Source organism: Phocoena sinus, chromosome 7, assembly GCF_008692025.1.
Source record: "Phocoena sinus isolate mPhoSin1 chromosome 7, mPhoSin1.pri, whole genome shotgun sequence".
Classification (NCBI taxonomy): domain Eukaryota; kingdom Metazoa; phylum Chordata; class Mammalia; order Artiodactyla; family Phocoenidae; genus Phocoena; species Phocoena sinus.
This window is the reverse complement of record NC_045769.1, coordinates 81,753,891-81,773,882: the sequence shown is the minus strand read 5'-3', so window position 1 is coordinate 81,773,882 and position 19,992 is coordinate 81,753,891. Positions and strand designations below refer to the sequence as shown.

Below are 19,992 nucleotides of genomic sequence, written 5' to 3'. Positions count from 1 at the left end.
ACATGAGACATTTCTGTAAACTACTGCAGTTTCCGTCTATTGCTAAATTTGGAGAAATATGACTTAGCAGCTGAAGCATAGTTTTGTCTGAGAATAAACTACATTTATCTGTCTCAACCCAGGAGTTAAGAATTATTTTTCACTATGTATAAAGATGAGATTCATATTCTTTTATATGTAAAGTTTTAGTATTATCCTTACTCTTCTTTTCCTGTACATACATTATTTCAAAGTAATACTCAGATGGCACCAGGACATCTAACAAGTAATATAGTAAAAAGAAAATTAAAAAAAAGTTAAATCTACACTGAATCCAGATTTCTCAACTGCATTTATTAAAAAAACCCCCAAAAACGAAAAAACAAACTTTAAGAAGATTAATATTGTAGTTTCTTAGGAATCTTTAAGAATTATATTTTAAAAATACTGCAATGAAAAAACATATCATAACCAAATGTATGATTTATTTTTGGAGAAAAATAATTAAAACTGAGGTTTTTCCAATTAAGGAGAGAAATAACAATATGAGATCATACCCTGGTTACATGTTAGTTATCACATTCTATACAATGTGGATGTGCTCAAGATGTATTTAATGATATTATGAATGAACATTTGAAATTTAAAAATCACAAACCGCTTGCCAATATTGTAAATTCATAAATGTTGAAATAAATACCTACAAGGAATTAAATTTTGAAAACTGAAGCCTTTGACAGTGTATAGATCATCCCAAATGTTACAAATAGCAGAGCAAATAAGTTGACATTACTGCTAGTTTCCACTTAATTTCTTCATAATATGGCTCTCTGGTGTTGCATTAGTGAAGATACTTCCTACAACCACATGGGTACCCCAGAGACTGTGACGAATCACTTTACAGCAACCAAGATCATCAACAGAGAATCCTAAATGTCGATAGCGTTCATCTGTCTCAAAAAGAGTGTTGTTTGTATATGGTCCAAAAAACTGGAGGAAATAAAACAAGTCATATTTTCATTAGCTAGAAAGATAATGAAGTAATAATTTTTATGCAAATACGAACACATATCTATATAAATACTCTGAATATTTAAAAAATCAAATAAGAAATAAAAAGGTCACATGGAACACCTAACTGTCCTAATACCTCCTCTCCCCTCAATACCTGTGCATTCTGGAAATGTGAAATGAATGATCTAGCAGACTGCATATTACCTAGAACCAAATGCATAATATTATATGACCTTTAGAGATGAAATATGATGAAACCAATCATCTATGGTTCACCTTTGTAATTTTTAAGATAAGAAAACTATCAGAGTAAGTTTTTCATTTCTAGTACTCACTAAATCTTGACTTTGAAAAGAAACAGTATATATTCCTATTTGTAGCTGAAAGATATACACAGAATTTAAAATATGACCACAATAGTGGTTCAGTTTATTTTCTTTAAAGTATAGCTTTATAAATGTTAATTTCCAAAAAGTTACTTTTCTAAATATTTCTTTACCATCCATATTCTTAATTCTAAAAATAAGTGTTTCTTCCTTAATGAAACTATTGGATACTAAGTTTTAACTAATGAACAGTAAACACACTAATTCAATGTAATTCAAACAATATCTATTAATGAGGATGGAAAATAAATTTTAAAATTATTTTTAATGAAAAAAATTTAAAGTGATGGAGAAGCTTAACTATGAGTGCCAGAGGTCCCTCAAAGTTGTGAATTCAACAGACTCTTGGTACCTATTGTGAATTCAACAGACTCTTGGTACCTTGGTACCTACAACAGACTCTTGGTACCTATTTTTATACTTCTTTGCATAAAATTGTGAGGTTTTCAAAGTCTTAAATGGTCTACTTTTACGAAGGTTATAATTATAAACAATTTTATAATAAATAATTCCTACTTCAAATTATATAATGTGGCTTTCAAAATGTATTTAATTACTCACTGCCAAACCAGATGATGGGTCAATAAAGTCAGCCCAATAGCCTTCAGCTCGAAGGGCGTAGCAAATTTCTTTAGCACCGCTGATGAACTGCATAGAAAAAGGCACAAATAATATGCTCAAAGCAGCAGCACAGAGTGTCTTATTTCTCAATAAATTTTTAAGATATTTTTTGCTTCAGATAGCAAATACAATAAGATTAATAAACAATTAAAACTAATGATAAATTAAGACTGTAAAGTCCTAAGATTATTTTCACCAGTCCAAAAGATTAATGGTTCATATAACATTTTCATTTCTTTTAAAAAGTCTAAATTGTATATTTTTTTCTTCTAAATTATTTCCTATTTTAGGAACTATTTCTAATCACTCCTGTGCTATTAGCTCCCAAATTTGTCATGGATTATAACTTACAGTTGCTATTTTTTTTTTTTTTTTTTTTTTTGCGGTACGCGGGCCTCTCACTGTTGTGGCCTCTCCCGCTGCAGAGCACAGGCTCCGGACGCGCAGGCCCAGCGGCCATGGCTCACGGGCCCAGCCGCTCCGCGGCACGTGGGATCTTCCCGGACCGGGGCATGAACCCGCATCCCCTGCATCGGCAGGCGGACTCCCAACCACTGCGCCACCAGGGAAGCCCTACAGTTGCTATTTTGTATCGTTACAGAGGTATTAGAAATAAGGTAAGAAAAGGAAAACAAAATATTCATAATGAAAAGATATGGACCATTCATTAATTTGAATGAAAGTTGGTTAAAAACATGTACTTGTTTGTGTGTCCTTCAAAAACACATCTATCCACTCACAGTTATGAAATATTTCTGAAAAGGCACATAAAAATAGTAAGATAAATGGACAGATTGGGTACAGGGCTGGACCACATACTTCCTTTTCACTATACACCTCTCTATCTTTTGTATTGTGTATAAACATTACAGACCACGTGCATGTATTAAAATCTTGGTCTTACCATCCTAATTCCTACAATGTCTTTATTAGCTTTATCAGAAGTCTAAGCAGTGAAAAAGACTAGAAGCAAATATTAGAATCAGATTAGAATGTTAAAAAAAAAAAAAAAAGACAGACCATAAGTGTTTAAAGACAAGGGCACAGTTCCACTCACAGCCATAACAAAGTAACAGTTATCAAACTTGCCACTTGCTGAAAAATATAAAACTGACCAAAATATACGAGGCAACTGTTTTTAGACACTGAACAATAGGCAGACAAAACTGCAGCGGAGAAGGGAAACAAATAAGGTGATCCCCATATATGCTCCAGGCTTCTGTCTGGGGACACTCTCTTGTTGCAGGGCAAAGAAGTGGAGCCCAAGCAAAGTGATAGTGTCACTGAGCTGAGGGGGTAGAAAGCAAGAGTTCTGAACTGTTGAAGCATCTGGAATTTCTGGCGTAGGGTAATGGAGCAGAGGGAGTTGCACAAATGGGCTTCCCATGTGGTCCGCAGAGCAATTTACCCTGGTTCAGTAGCCAAGGGTTGAGCTGCGCAGATACAAGGTGAGATTCCTCAAGGTCTAGCAGAGAGTGCCAGCTGCGGGGCTGAGAGCTGAATGGTGATATCGGGGGTCACACACTACAGGGTAACGTGAATTTCTGGCCCACCTAGAGTGATGAGACCTCACTGAGCATCTCTGGCACTAACCTGAGATGCTCAGAAGTCCAAGCCTTGATAGCCCGAGGGCCAAACCTGGCTGGCTGCCTGCCTGTTTGTGTAAATACAGTTTTGCCGGAACGTAGCCATGCCTGTTCATTTATATATGGTCTGTGGTTGCTTTAACAATACATGGTAGAATTGAGTAGTTGAGAACCTATCACGTACAAAACCTAAAAATTTACCATCTGGCTCTTTACAGAAAAAGTTTGCTGATCCCTGCTATAGAGATATACAACTTTAACCTATTTTCTCCAAATAGAGGCATATCTCATTTTTTTGGGCTTCACTTTATTGCACTTCGCAGGTAAGTTTTTTACAAATTGAAGGTTTGTGGCAACCCTGTGTCCAGAAAGCCTATTGGCAACATTTTTCCAATAGCATTTGCTCACGTCACGTGTCTGTGTGGCATTTCGGTAATTCTCTCAATATTTCAAACTTTTTCATCTATTATTATATTTGTTATGATGATCTGTAGTCTGTGATCTTTATTGATGTTTTACTACTATGACTCACTGAAGGTTCAGATGACGGTTAGCATTTTTTAGCAATAAAGTATTTTTAAATTACGGTATGTATATTTTTTTTAGACATAATGCTATTGCACACTTAAGACTACAGTACAGTATAAACATAACTTTTATATGCACTGGGAAACCAAAAAATCTGTGTGACTCACTTTATTGTGATATTTGCTTTATTATGGTGGCCTGGAACCTAACCTGCAATACTTCCAAGGCATGCCTGTACTTTCTTGTAAACTAATGAAAAACATTTAGATATTACTGTACTCTATAGGTTATTTTCATACTTAATATTTACACTTACTGCTGTATTTCATTAATCCTAATTCTTAAAAATAGAAAAACAGTATGGTTTAGGAAAGTCATTAGAATTATGTATCAATTTAATAAAAGATGTACCATACACAAAAACTACAAGGTGAACAAAACGATGCATCTAAATGTTTGCAAAGGTTAACTAAAAGAATCCCAAATGATCACAAAAAGAACCAGTTTAAGTATTTTTCTTAAAGATTTCTGCTTGGGACTTGCCTGGCGGCGCAGTGGTTAAGAATCCGTCTGCTAATACAGGGAACATGGGTTCGATCCCTGGTCTGGGAAGATCCCACATGCTGTGGACCAACTAAGCCTGTGTGTCACAACTACTGAGCCTGCACTGGGAGCCCGCGAGCTACAACTACTGAAGCCAGCACACCTAGAGTCCGTGCTCCGCAACAAGAGAAGCCACCGCAATGAGAAGCCTGCGCACCGCAACAAAGAGTAGCCCCCGCTCGCCACAACTAGGGAAAGCCCGTGTGCAGCAACGAGGACCCAACGTAGCCAAAAATAAATTAATTAAAAAAAAAAGATTTCTGCTCATCAATAGCAAACACTGACATCTGCTGGAAAAAACCTGAAATAAAGTAAACCACAACATACAATATCTACTTGGACAGTAAGCTATGTGTGGTTCTAAAATAACCACTAACATGTCTAAAATAAAAAATGTTTCTTCATAAAAAAATAAAATAGCTTTAGTTATTATAACGTTTAAAATGCACATGATAAAGCGTGTTGCCATTTCAAAGGCTGGAAATTTTTTTTTTTAATTTATTTTATTTTTTGGCTGCATTGGGTCTTTGTTGCTGACTTATATCTATACGGGAGCCAGTATCAAATGAGGCTCAGAATCTTGAATGGTTCAAAAAGTAGGACTTACTAATACAATGCACATATCAGAGCAAACTCTCTAGTGTCTAAATGGTAGTATACATTTACTAATCATTGTCTTAATATATAAATAGAAAATGTTTATTGAGTTATTATGTATTTAAATTTCACTTCTCCAAATTCAGATCTTTTAAAGATCAGAGAGAATGCCTTATGCCTCTCTGTAACTTCTTTGTTAGCTGGCATATATAACTTGCTCATGATTATTAATTACTACATGGAATTTATTAGTAAAGTTATATGTGGGACATTTAAGTATGAAGTCATTACCATAAAATACTCTATTAATAGAGTATGTAAATAATATTTTTATAAATGAAGAGAACCATACATCCAACCCTAAAGAAAATATAAAATAATTCCAAATATTATTCTGTATATAAATTAATAAAGAGAATTTTTTCAACTATAGTTAGCTAAGGTGTCCAAGTGAGCTAATCCCAACATGTCGTACACGCAAAGGAATATTCCTTTCTATCTTGTAGAGAAAGAAATCGATATAACTGAACATCAAGCTCTTAGATAAATAATTATATAATTTTTAAATATAAGACTTTAAGTTACTACTTCTCATTTCTCAGGATGGTAAAAATGATAAGTAATGCTAATATCCAGGGTAAAGGTGAGAGCATATATACTAGGACAGTCTTTTTGGCGGGCAAATTGGCAGTATCTTTCAAAACTTAAAATGAATATACCCTCTGATTCAGCAATTCCCTATTTAGGAATATATAAGTATGTACAAAAAATATATGTACAAATATATTCACTGCCTGTAATAGCCTAAGTTTGATTTTCAACTTATAAATGACTAAAAATTTTTAAAAATAATTTTAAAAATTCATGGTTTGCCCATGCAATGTAATATTACACAGATTTTTACAAAGAATGAAATAAAATCTATGCGTAATGTTATGGAAAGGTGTCAAAACATATCTTCTAAGTTAAAAGCAAAGGATGGGAAAAAAATGTGGGTATATACATTATATTATTATTGTACTGTACACTGTTATCGTTTACTCCTTTAAGAAGGCTGAGGTATTTTCACTTTTTACTTGACATGCTTGAGAGAGAGAGAGAGAGAAAGAGACATGGAGGGGGAGGGAGGATCAGAGAGAAGGAGAGAGAGATGGGTACGAAGAGTTAATTTTACATTTTTGTTGTTTACTATATTCCCAAATTTCCTAAAACAGACATAAATTTAAAAAAAACTGAGGAAGTACTGGACAGAATCTAAGTTTTTCAAAGACACTAAAAAAAAAATTGTGGTATTTTTATTCTCAGAAAACATGTAAGTTTTTTAGTACTGGAATACATTAGCAGAGAATTAGTAAAGGCTAGAAAAGATAGCCATCATTTTAAAACACTGGTTCATTGGTATTTAAATAAGATCATAAAATTAAATTGTCAGCAGCTGAAAGAATTACCTTTTCTAAGAGCATTTCTCTTTCAGTTTCTACCTCCTCACTCCAAACAGTCATATCATTCTTAGTTTTCTGTGTTACAGTCAGAATCATTAGTTTGTTGGTGGCTACTTCTGGAAACAGTGATTCAAAATCTGTAAGTGAAATAAGAATAAAACTCCAGAAAAAAATAAATTAAAAAAAAAATAAACAGTTCATAAAATACTTTAGAAAAATGATGATTAAGTTAAATTATTATGGTACCAAGTTAGGTTTATAAATGCATATTAGTTTTGAAAAGGATGAAATGAATTTAGTTTTGGTTTATTTCTGCTCTTTTTGGATGAACGAAAATACATTGCCAACAATTCTGAAGAGTAAGTTGGGTTACATGTTCTTGGTCTTGTAATTTAAAAAAAAGTTCATTATTAAGATTTTTCTCAGTAGTACTAATGTATTAGCTCATGGAAATTATGGCTGTAATAATCACCCAGGAGTGGGATGACTTTAGGGAAAGATTTAGGAAAAAAGTTATTAAAAATTCTATTCCTATCTAATGGCAGCATGAGGTCAGATGTCAGGGAATACTTGAAAGCCTTATCTTGGCCAGGCAATCATCATTTCCAGCTAGACATATTAAAATACTAAGTTATAAAGCATTACAATTCCTATGGAGTACATTATTCAACACATTAAAAAATTAGTGACATTATCTAACACACACTAGTGTAAATATGAATATAGCACAACATACCTCTTCGCAGCAATTCCGGACATGTTTGGATTGCACACTCTACTTTGGCACTTTCAAAGTAAGTTTCCGCACTGTTAATTTCTTGCTCAACAGGTACATCATTACCCTAAGGCGGAATAAGAAATATAAGTAAACAAAATCTGGAGTTCAAATAAAATATCTTGCCTGTTATAAACCTGTTTTCCCTAGAAAGTTTTTTCAGTAATCCTAACCTAGCTGGTGATGGGGTAATAGTCAGTGTTCTCACATACTCAAACTTTTCCCTATGATGAATGTAATATTTGAAAATTTTAAAAAAATGTTGAATTAAAAAAAGGAACATATGAATACCCTGATATTCTAAGACTTAATATGAATAGAAGTTGGCTAAAAAACTAACTAAAATGCGCCATGATTGTGTCTTACAATGTTACCTCTTCTGATATTCTGTTATATCTAATTATCCTTCCTTTTGTTGTGTAATCTGTAAAATGGGGATAAGAACACTAACTTACAAAGCAACATGATTAAACATATAGCTTCTCCAACAGGAAGCGCTTAGAGGCTTTTATGCAACAGAAATTTACTGGGTGTCTATTATACACTAGACATTATAAACAGGAACAGGCACTACAATGGTAAAAAATCCAGTCTTCACTCTTAGGTATATAAGAGTTAGTAGAAGAAAAATGCATGTACAAATAAATGCAATCCATATCAGAAATGCTATAGAGTTATAACGGAAGTCTTCTGGAGGTATAGATGGGGAAGAAACTTGCTTTGCTGGCAGAAATCAGGAAAAGGTTGAAATCACGTTTGAGTTACATATTAATTAACATGTGTGTCTGACAGATAAAGAATAGACAGACTATAGGTTAAGAATTTAGGAGGAAAAAAACAGTCCAGCAAGAGATAATAACAGTGCAAAGGCATACAATGGTCAAAGGGAATGGTGTAATTTTAAAAAAATGAAAATATGCTGTGATTGGAGAACAGAAGGAGTAGGAAGTAGTGGGAAGTAAGGTAAGAAAGATAAGGGATCAAAATTGTGGAAAGCCATTTATGCCACATTACGAAATTTTGTAAAAGCAATGAGGAATATCAACATGCGATATAAAAAGCTAATGACAGTATTACTGTAGAGGATGTATGGCAATGAGGAAGAGCAGGTGACAGACCAGTAACAGCCAACAATTACTGATCACTTAGTTTAATAAGTATTTTACATACATTTTCACGTTTAATCCTCATAGCAACTTTGTAGGCCAGGGATTATTATTATCCTCATTTTACATATAAAGAAACAGGCTCAGAAAGGTGAAGTAACTTTCTCAAGGTCACAAAATTAAGTAAATGGCTGAGTTAATCTCTGAATACAGATTTATCCTATCTCCACAGTCCATCATACTATAACGCCTATAAAAATTGAGGTAAGATAAGGAGGCGCTGAACTTTGGCAGTATTAGTGAGAACTGAAGGTACACAAATAATTTAAGAGCTACTTTCAGAGATAGAAGCAATGTAATTCTGTCACTATTTACAGGGGTATGATGAAAAGAGGAGTCAAGGTTGGCACTATAATTTTTATTTTTGGGACAGTGGGAGGATGACTAAGTCACTTATACTACTGACAACATGGGAATAAGGACAAGTTTTGAGAGAAAAAGGACTAATTCAGTACTAGACGTGTAAAATCTTGGGACTTCTGAGACATCCAGATAAAGATGTTTGGCAGGCAGATAGTAATATAGAACCAGAAATGTCAGAAGCAGAAATAAGAAGCTAGGAAATATGAATACACAGCCTGTGGAGAAAGCCAAGGACTTAAGTGACCAGGGAGCAAGTCAAATGAAAAAATGAAGATCAGAGACATTTGGGAAATATCATGTAACTGGTAGACAGAGGAGGAGTCAAAAAGACTGAGAAGGAATATCTGAGATAAAAAGTCAGGGGAAGTCAACTGTGTCCCAGTGTTAGGTTATCTGATATCACCCATAATTTGAGGGGTTGCTGCTTTTAATAATATGGCTTTGATCAAAATCTCAACCTGAAGCTATATAGAAATATGAAAAATGATAAGGATCGGGGTTTGAAAGAAACTCTGAAATGCATGTAACTTTCCATTTGAGTGAGCAATGAGCAATACTAGTTTTAAAATGCATTTAAAATTTCATATGCGATACCAGTTTAAAAAACTCATTAAAAAAAACCCTCAGGAATTGTTTTTACAAAAGCTATTTAAAAATCCTCCTCTTCAGTCTACTGTATCCAGAGTTTCAGGGATCTCAAAATTTTCTTTTTAAATGGCTAGGGGAATATAAAACTAGTCGGAATTTGGTCCATATATAAATTACAATTACCATTAATAAAAGTGAAAAACAGGGAATATAAATTTCCAGTTAGAGAATTAAGTTATTTATATTTGAAATAAACATTTAGTAAAAAATATATATTTTTGAAGAATTATTTAATTCTTCAAAAGAATTTTGAATTCTTAGAATTATTTAATTCTAAAAGAGACTGCAATGTAGTTAGGTGAAAAAAATTATATAGCAAACACTATGTACAGGACAATGCCAAGCTTTTAAAAGCTATATATGTTGTTTCTGTTTATACTGGACTTAAATAGATTTTTTTTTTTACTTTTTCAATGAAAGTAATATGTTCAGTTATCAGAAATTAATATAGCATTAATAATTAGAAAAACAGAATGACCTTAACAACTTACCTGAAATTCATTCACATATTGTGCCATAACAAACTCATGTCTTTCGCTCGATAAAGGTTCTGCTAGAACATCAGGTAAAGTTTTATGAACCTGGCTTTTCTTCTGTGATGTGGTCCCATTGAGGTGACAATCAAAACCTATGTTCCCAGGAAGCTGGAATCTCTGATCCTGAGGTCCAAATGGTCCCATAGTTTCATCGGGCCAAACTGTTCGAGAGCCTAAAGAGGAACGACAAAATGAATCATTTTCTCTTTACTAGTTAAGTACATTGGTAGACTGAAAGAATGTTCTTCTTCCAATTAGGTATTTTTTTTTAGCTAACCAATAGTTGTTTGAAGTTTGCTTTCCTGTGTAAATATAAATTAGTTTGTTTCATGTTATTCCAAAAGACTAATCAAAGCAACCAGCTGTCAGCTCACAGGTAATTCCATTACTAGGGAAAGAATTCAATAAAGTACTGTAAATGTAATTCTTTTTTTTTTTTGGCCATGCTGTGCGGCTTGTGGGATCTCAGTTCTCTGACAAGGGACTGAACCTGAGCCATGGCAGTGAAAGCCCGGAATTCTAACCACTAGGATTACCAGGGAACTCCCATACTATGCAATTCTTGACAGTCATTGAAAAGAATATGGTAAATCTTTACTGATAGTGAATGAAGTCCAGGACATATTACATTAAAAGAAAAAGCTAAGTCAAAGAACAGCATATATGACATTTATTTTTCATCCTTATATTTGTGTTTTTAAATACAGTAAAAAAAAAACATCTGTAAGGAAAGACATCAGACTTAATGGTGGCTACCCTTGGGGAGGGGAATTCAACTGCTGTTACCTGGTGGCACAAAACATTAATGGACTGCAAAAAAATCTTGTACAAACCAATGTGACATATGCCCTGTTTACCAGCTACATGAGTTAATATGGATTTAATACTTACAGAAGAATAGACCACATTATTTTATTCCTGTAAAACTTAAAAAAATCCTAACATGTAAAAAATTCAAAAAGATCCAGAAAAGAATAAATTAGAAAATCAAATGAAGAAATACTCAGAGTAGGAATTTTGTTTAGAGAAAGGAAGGGACAACTGCTGCAGACTTTAGCTGGCAATAAAAATATTTATAAATACTCTGCCAGAACTGAGTGACTAAAAACGACCATGTCAATATGGCTGCCCCCATATCTCTCTTCCATACCTATGACAGACATCACCCATCAATCGCAGAACATTTCCCTGCTGAACACAGACATTGTCACATGATTCTCAACCTAAACACTCTAGCCCAGTATGTCTCAAACTTTTAATTATTTAAGAATCATCTAAGATCTTCTCAAAATGCAGATTCTGATTTACTAGGTCTGCAGTGGGGCTAAAAATTCTTCGTTTCTAAACAGTCCCAGATGATACTGATGCTATGCCATGCTATGCTATGCTGGTCTGCAGATCACACTGAGTAACAAGGCTCTAGACAGCCACTAATGATTGACTGGAGTCAGTTCACAAACTTAAACTTATCAGATATTTTGAAGAACATGGGTTCTACAGATTATTCAGATCTGTTTCTTTAAATAAATATCCCATATTAACAGTGAATTTGAGCATATTTTCAAATGTTTACCAGTCATTTAGGTTTTCTCCTACAGAAATAGCCTGTTCAAATCCATTTTTGAAATTTTTTGTTTGGTTTTCTACTGGGTTTTCTTTTTCCTATTGATCTACAAAAATTCTTTATATAGTTGTCCCTAGTTATTCACAGGGGACTGCTCCCTGGACCCCCACAGATACCAAAATCTGCATATGCTCAAGTCCCTTATATAAAAGGGCATACCTCTACTGACCTTTGAACAACTGAGGGGTTAGCTGTTCAAACCCTGCATGCAGTCAAAAATCTGAGTATAATTTATAGGCAGTTCTCTGTATAGTCGGTTCCACATCCTCAGATTCAATGAACCAAAAATTGTACCGTACTTATTTATTTTTGAAAAAAATCTGCGTATAAAGTGGACCTGAGCAGCTCAAAACCATGTTGTTCAAGAGTCAACTGCACGCACATATACTGTAACCTTCGTACATCACATCCTCCTGTATACTTTAAGTCATCTCTAGATTACCTATAATATCAAATACAATGTAAATGATATGTAAATAGTTGCTGGTGTGTGGCAAATTCAAGTTTTGCTTTTTGGAACTTTTTGGAATTTTTTTCCCCGAATATTTTTAATCCTTGGTTGGCTGAATGTGAGGATGAAGAACCCATGGATAGGGAGGGTTGGCTGTATATTCACAATGCAAACACTTTACATATTCTGAGTGACAAATCTTTCATTTATGATAGATGTATATTTAGCCTTCAGATTATGAAAACTGAGGAGTAATCAGAGATGGAGTTAGAAAACTGGACCAAGAAAACCAGGGGAAGCTTTGCATGCCCAAGTGAACTTATATTACACTGTAAGTAATGTGTTGCATGAAAAAGGATTCCATGGGCAATCCCTTTAGAATACATTAGGTGAAGTTTCTAAGAGCGCTCCCTGAATGTTTTAGTGTGTATTATAAACCTCTACGATAGGACTATGGTATAAAGCATTTCTCCAAGTTAACTAATCACAGAACTTAAAAAAATTTTTTTTTTCATCCTTGAACAATGATTCATAGCTTGGGAATAGTTTAGGAACTGCTACTGAAAGCAGTAGGAGATAATCGAGGCTTATGAAGGAAGTGACATGATTTAAAGTATTTTAGAATGATTGACAGTGGTGCACAAGATGGATAAGAAAAAGCAGACTTTGATTTAATAAACACTCAAAGTGACAGCTACATTTAAGAAATTCAGCAAAGAATGGCAAGAAGTAGTAACATAGTTTAATAGGATCAAAAGATTTGTTTCAGGGAGGACTGTGTGCTCAAAGATCATTAGAAAAACACTAAAGTTCAAGAAAATAAGTTTTAGAAACCAATATTCATTCTTCTTTTAAAAAAATATTGTAACTTTCTGGTGTAAATATTTAGGCAAGAGCTCTGATTTTATTTTCAATGGGATAAACTCAACTTTAGAAAATCCGTAAAACCTCAAGAAGAAATACAGTAAGTCCCCTACACACGAATGAGTTCTATTCCGAGAGTGTGTTCATAAGTCCAATAAAGTTAGCCTAGGTACCCAACTAACATAATTGGCTAGCATATAGTACTGTACTGTAATAGGTTTATAATACTTTTCACACAAGTAATACATAGAAAACAGACACAAAAAATAAAGACCTTTAAATCTTACAGTAGAGTACCTTGAAAAGTACAGTAGTCCAGTACAACAGCTGGTGTACAGGGCTGGCATTGGGTGAACAGGCAAGAAGAGTTACTGACTGGAGGAGGGAGAGGAGGTGGGAGATGACAGAGCTGAAGGATCATCAGCAAGGAGATGGAGGGCAAACTGCAATTTCACTGATGCCTGACGTGGATGGCACAGGCTCTGCTTCCTTGCTGGACTCAATTCTATCTACCCTCTTGAAAAAACAATCCAGTGATGTCTGGGTAGTAGGTCTTTTTTTCTCATCATAGATGACATGGTAGCAGTGGACTGCATTCTGAATGGCTGCTGCAACCTCTGTGTACTGTTCTACATTTTGGTCCTGTGCCTCAAAAACTAATAGTGCCTCCTCAAATAAAGAAAAACCCCTTGCATCATGAATCTCTTCGGTTCTTCAGTTACTTCTTCTTCCTCTTGTCTCTTTTCGTCCTCTCTTGCCCTCCAACTCCATCAGGTCTTCATTAGTAAGCTCCTCATGGTGCACAGCAAGGATTTCAATGAAGTTGTCCTCTTGCAGATCTAGCTCCAGCTTCTCGCTGAGGGTCACTAAGTTGCTGAAGACCTCTTTGGACTCCTCATCCACCTTTCAAATCCACGAAAATTGTGAACAAACTGCAGGCAAAGGTTCTTCCAAACCCCATTCATGGGGACGGCCGTAACCTCATGCCAAGCAAAGTCAATGTTTTTTATGGCCTCGTGGATGTTACAGTCCTTCCAAATTGTCACAAGGTTGTTCCTGATTCGTCACTTGCCTTTACTGCCTGATGAAAACTGTGACATAAATAATATTTCTTGAAAGTTGCTATAACTCCCTGGTTCATAGGTCGGATGAGAGATGTAGTATTCGGTGGCAGATGCACTACTTTGATGTTGGGATGAAAGTCATCCATGAATGGGGGGTGGCCCAGAGCACTGCTGAGCAGCAAAAGAATGTTGAATGGGATGTCCTTCTCCAAGCAATATTTCTCTACCTCTGGGATAAAGTGGTGGAAAAACCAGTCCTGGGAAATGGCCTGTGTGACCCAGGTTTTGGGGTTACTCTTCCACACAACAGGAAGAGAGCCCTTGGCTATGTTTTTAAGGGCTCCTGGGTTCCCTGAGTGATAAACTAAGACAGCCTTCAGCTTCATATTGCTGGAAAGAAGCATTGCCACCAAACAACAGAGGTAGCCTATCCTTTGCTGCTTTATAGCCTGGCATCAACTTTTCCCCCTTACTGATGTAACTTTTCCTCTGGCATCCTCTTCCAGTACAGTCCTGTCTCATCCACATCAAAAACCTGCTCAGGTGAATACGTACCTTCATCAATAATTTCTCGAAGCATTTCAGGAAATTCCCGGTCAGCTACCATATCTGCACTTGCTGCCTTGACACTTACTTTTACATTGTGAAGGTTGGCTCTAGCCTTGAACCGATGAAACCAGCCATGGTTGGCATTAAAAGATGCGCCCTCTGATTCTTTGCCGTGTTTCAAGTCTTCATAAAGGCTTTTAGCTTTTAGCATTAAGCTGAATGGGACTTGACGCTGATGCTGATCCTGCACCCACATACTGAGAAGTTTCTCCAACTCCTTCATCACTTTTCCACGCTTCTTCGATATTATTGTCAACATCATCGGCACAGCAGACTTCACGTGTTCCATGACCTTGTCCTTGTTCTTCAGAATCATGCTGATGGTTGAACGATTCATGTTATAAGAATGAGCAACGTCTACCTTCTTTTCGCCTCATTTCACTCTCTGTTATTTTCACTTTTGTTTCCATTGTATTGCTTGGCGCTTCTTAGCAATACCAGCTATACGCTGCTTTTACGCTTGCTTCCGGACATCCTGAGCTTGAAATAAAGATACTGCACTACTGTACTCTATACAGTACCATAAAGTACACAAAAGCACAACCACTTGTAGAGAATGCACACACGTGACAATGTACACCAGACACGTGAACTAACTTGCGTGACTGGTCACGCGAACTCGTGTTCACATCTTTGAAAGTTCACAACTTGAAGGTTTGTGTGTAGGGGACTTACTGTATTACAGGAAACACGACTCAGAATGTTATGAAACAATTATAAGTAAAGCAATAATAACTTTTACATACAGATATCTGGAGGTGCAGTGGCCACATGAGACTCATCAGAACCTGAAGATCCTGCAGTTGAAAAGGCTCTGGGATTGACAACCCTTTTAACTAAAGAGCAAAATCCTGGGAGATAGGAAACCAGTCTGGCTCTGTTACAGAGCACCTAAGAAGGACACAAAAATCAAAATTATTCTGGATATAAATGCTATACTAACATAGACAATCTCTGGTAAATCCTCACATTGCAATGTATCTTTTAAAACCAATGTTTATTCTACTATTTTTGAGCAGCTACCATAGGATAAGCATCATGTATATTTATAATTTTAGAAATAAATACAAATATTTAAAAAACAAGTAATAAGTTACTTTGGGTAAAAAAATATTGCTTTCCCATTCCCAGAATTAAGAGTGCCATACAGAAAGAATGGGAACCTCTAAAAGTTGCCCTATTTAGTGATGACACTAAAAAGGTAGCACAACTAATAAGATTCTATTCTCAAAATAAAGAACTTTCAAAACCTCTCCTAGAAACAAAACCTATTTACTTTCTAATTCTTCTCTTCTTTTACTGCTGTAAATTGTACTAATTATCTACCATACCATCTTTCCTCTTTCTTTAATGGCAATGTCCACTTTCCTCCATTTTAGCATACAACTTTGTGATACATTTTCTGCTCTTATGTTCATTCCCTAGACTCTGAGGTCAGTTACAATGTATGAATGTGTAAACATCTTTCACGTATAAACTTTAATCAAAATACTTAAGTCAGAATAATTTAATGCAGGGGTTGGCAAACTACAGCTGAATATAGCCTTCTGTCTGTTTTGGTGAATAAAGTTTTATTGCTATACCCATTTATGTATAGTCTGTGGCTGCTTTCATGTCATAATGGCAGAGTTAAGTAGCTTCACAGAGACGCTACGGCCTACAAAGCCTAAAATATTTGCTATCTGGCTCTTTATACTAAAAAAAGAAATCGCTGACTCTTAGATTAGTGGAAAACATGTAAGAACAAATACCATATCTGTGAAATGCTATTAAAAGATCTGAACAATTAAGAGACCCTTGAGGACATAGGCAAAAAGTTTCATGGAGGATATACTTAGTTGTAAAGAAACAGAAATTTGCTGGGGAAAGGGCATTTCAATGAGTGACTTTCAGGAACAAAGGGATGGAGTCATCAAGGATGTACTCAGAAGAGTGACACGTTCACTGAAGGTGGATATAAGGTAATGCAGTAAAAAACAAGTTTGAAAGTTAACTTGTGGGCAACTATAAAAGGCTTTATACTTGACACAGACAGGAAAGGGCCTGTTATATCAAGATAATAAATCAGAATTTTAACCTGTAGGCAGGGAGGAAAAGACTAAACTGATAAACATAAAGGATGTTTTAAGGAATGTACCACTAAGGGCAGTGTAGAGAATGGAGTGGGATTAGAGAGGTGGTATGAAAAATAGTTACCAGGATGTTGAAATAGTCTAGATACTGTAGAATCACTCTTTTTCCCTTTTACATAGTATTCTGAAATCCAGCCCTGTGCTCCTTCTAACTTTCTCATCCTAAGTACAAGAATACATTCTAACTGGTCGTTCTACTTCTCTGACATAATTTCTTACTCATTTTATCCCTCCTTCTCTTACTCCACTCTTTAGTCACATAAAAATATCTACCCAACTCTTCCCGTATTTCTCTGCCTTCTTTTATTCTGCCACAAGATTTCTTCTGCTAAAACGTCCTTTTCCCTCTCCTCCTAGGCCTGACAAATTCCAACTCTTTCTACAAGATCTAGATAGACAGAACCTCCTTTATATGTCTTCAAAATGCAAGACCTGTCTCCAGAGCATTCTGCCCACCTGAAAATTTAAGCATCCTCCCTTGGGTGTGCACCCAACCTGCTCAGAGACAAAAACGGTAATTCTCAGTGGTACAAGAAATTTGAATTGTATATCAACATTGAGCAATTGCGATATTTCACACAAAAGATCCAGACTTTCAGCTGTTCTTACAAACTCCAAAGATCTGGCAGCGCTGGATTCACATTCCCAAATGACATTAGTTGGCAACACATCACTGTAGCTAAGGAAAGGCTGCTCCCTTTATATCAGAAATGAGTATTTCAGTTTGTACAAGTCCCCACCAAGGCTTCTTAATTGACCTGTTCAGCCTCTGAAGCATAGACATACCTGACCCATGCTATGTATGTATGCAAACTAAATTGTTGAAGACATACATATCTATCTTCATGTTTCATTAGTAACATCCATTTAGCACTTAAAATGCACATAAACGAACACAAATTTTTAAACATATATTTGAATATTGTTTTATGTAAACTTCTTTCTAACAATAAAAGTATCCTTCAAAATACCTACTGGATTAATTTATTCATTCAAATCAAAATAAAGCCAGGTCAAATATTAGCATACTACTCTAACTAGTATCTTTCCTTTGAGAGTAGCACATGCTTCCTTTACAACATTCCCTTCCTATGATTATGGCTAGGTATAAATTCACCTTAACACATGGGATACACTAGTGGTCTACTTTTACGACTTGGCCTTATAGTCTTACCATTAGGCTATTACTTAATATATCATATTTGACTACAGGAATACTCTCCTGGCTAACTGTTGCCGTATTAGTCTTCCTAACACACGGCTCTAATTAAATCACCAAAATTTAAAGAATAAAGTCCAAATTACTGGGTTTGGCATTCAAGACTCTCTATTACATGATTCCAAATCCACAATCCAACCTTATTTCTCACTTATCTCTTTCACACATCTTACATTCAGGAAGACAGAACTGACTTCCTGATTTTTGAAAGGGGGGGGTGTCTTTGAATATACCTCCTGCTCTGCCCAACCAAACCTCAGATTATCTAATCCCACCCATCTTTCAAACCTCAAATGCTTCTCTGATTAAGTGAACACAAACCCCTACTTTTCCCTCTCCACAAAGCTCTGAATCTGCACTGTGCCTTTGTGTAGGTTTTAAAATTAGTTTCTACTCTTACTGTAATTGTTTTAAAATATGTCTTGTGTTCCCTATGGCAGGATGCGTTTGAGTAATCGCTGTACTGTTACAGTGAATAAATCTCTCTGGGAATAATATCTCTTGCGCCCATTTTGTAGTATTTGGAAGGTGACTTCCTGTACTGAAACTGCTACAAAACCTTCAGTTTACCTAACCAAAGAAACAGAAAACGGCTTAAAAATAATTCTAAATATTTACTGAAATAATGTCTTTTAAAACTACTGAAAGGGTGCTGGCACTGAATTTATTTCTAAAAACGAATTTATAGAAATAAATAGACGTGTATTGAGAAATATGTTGCGTTCAAACTACCCGCAAAGCGTATCAACCCAATTCACACCCCTTGCTTCCCTTGCCATTTCCGGTACACTAATTACGAGAAACATTATGCCATCAATGCCATTATCATTAAACCCGTCCTTCCTAACGAGTTCCCAAACTATTTTATTACTATACTGCTTCTTAAGAGGCTAATTTACTCACATTGGCCATTTCTGGCGGGAAGGGCAGGCGAAAAATATCTTCCCTTTTGTAAAGTTATTCCTGGGAAAGGACAAAACAAACAGGCCGGTGACGGATTAAGCTCTAAAAACAGATCACTGGGGCAACGTCCACCACCGCCTACTGTGTGTCCCTCCACCGAGACAGGACCAAAGTCCAAGCTCTCCCCGAACCCCAAAATTCGCCCCCCCGCCCCCACAGGGCACAGCTCGCTGCCCACAGGAGGACGTGAGGCTCTCAGCCCTCCCGGTTCGAATCCGCGAATCGGACTCGACTCCGACTAGATCGGGGTGGCCAATGAGGAGCTCCACCGGGATGGAGTCCTGAGGCTCGAAGTAGGTATTTGAACACTGGTCAGGGTTACCCGACGACAGAAGCAAATGTGCCAGCAGAGATGAAGGATGAGGAAGCTAAAAGGATCCTAAAGACAGAGTGCCAGGACGACTGGCGACAGCGATAGGGACCCTGTGGGAATAGAGGTAACACCGAGAGCTGCAGCCCGAAGATGGGCGAATTTGGAGGGGCTAATGCGGGCGGAAACCATACGTACCAGTCTACGCCGCCGCCTCCAGGTGTTGAAGACCCGGACTCTTCCCGTCTTCAAAATGGCGGCGCGACGGCAGAGCGGGTAGCGCCGAAGCTGGCAGTGCCCAGACTGAAGGAGTTGCTTCTGAGCGCATCGATGGGAAGGATCGTCGAGCCGATGATGCGCACGCGCACAGGAGTCCCACATAGAGCCGCCCTTCCATTGGATAGTCCCCCGCCGCGACGTGGGCGGAGATAAAGTGCCGCGCGGATGACCTGGGAGCCGGAGGCTTGAGCTCTGGAGCTGGGTTTAGGCAGGCGTTTAATTTCGTGCGTTAA

General features: G+C 36.4%; 1 protein-coding gene across 1 annotated transcript; it reads right to left on the bottom strand.

The window, feature by feature from the left end:
- Nucleotides 1-444: 444 nt before the first annotated feature.
- MMADHC (metabolism of cobalamin associated D) lies at nt 445-19,786 on the bottom strand. Its single transcript, XM_032637502.1, has 8 exons — nt 19,679-19,786; nt 19,111-19,170; nt 15,603-15,747; nt 10,200-10,417; nt 7,493-7,598; nt 6,763-6,893; nt 1,941-2,027; nt 445-969 (listed from the first exon to the last, which is right to left on the bottom strand). The coding sequence occupies exons 2-8, from the start codon at nt 19,117-19,119 to the stop codon at nt 775-777; spliced, it is 891 nt and encodes a 296-aa protein (XP_032493393.1). The 5' UTR covers nt 19,120-19,170; nt 19,679-19,786; the 3' UTR covers nt 445-774.
- Nucleotides 19,787-19,992: the final 206 nt, after the last annotated feature.

Excerpts from the sequence above, each read along its gene's own strand:
- MMADHC (XM_032637502.1), bottom strand. Across the intron at positions 10,418-15,602 it reads CACTGCACCTCCAGATATCT|GCTCTCGAACAGTTTGGCCC; the intron begins GTATGTAAAAGT and ends GTTCCTCTTTAG. Across the intron at positions 6,894-7,492 it reads TCCGGAATTGCTGCGAAGAG|ATTTTGAATCACTGTTTCCA; the intron begins GTATGTTGTGCT and ends TTTCACTTACAG.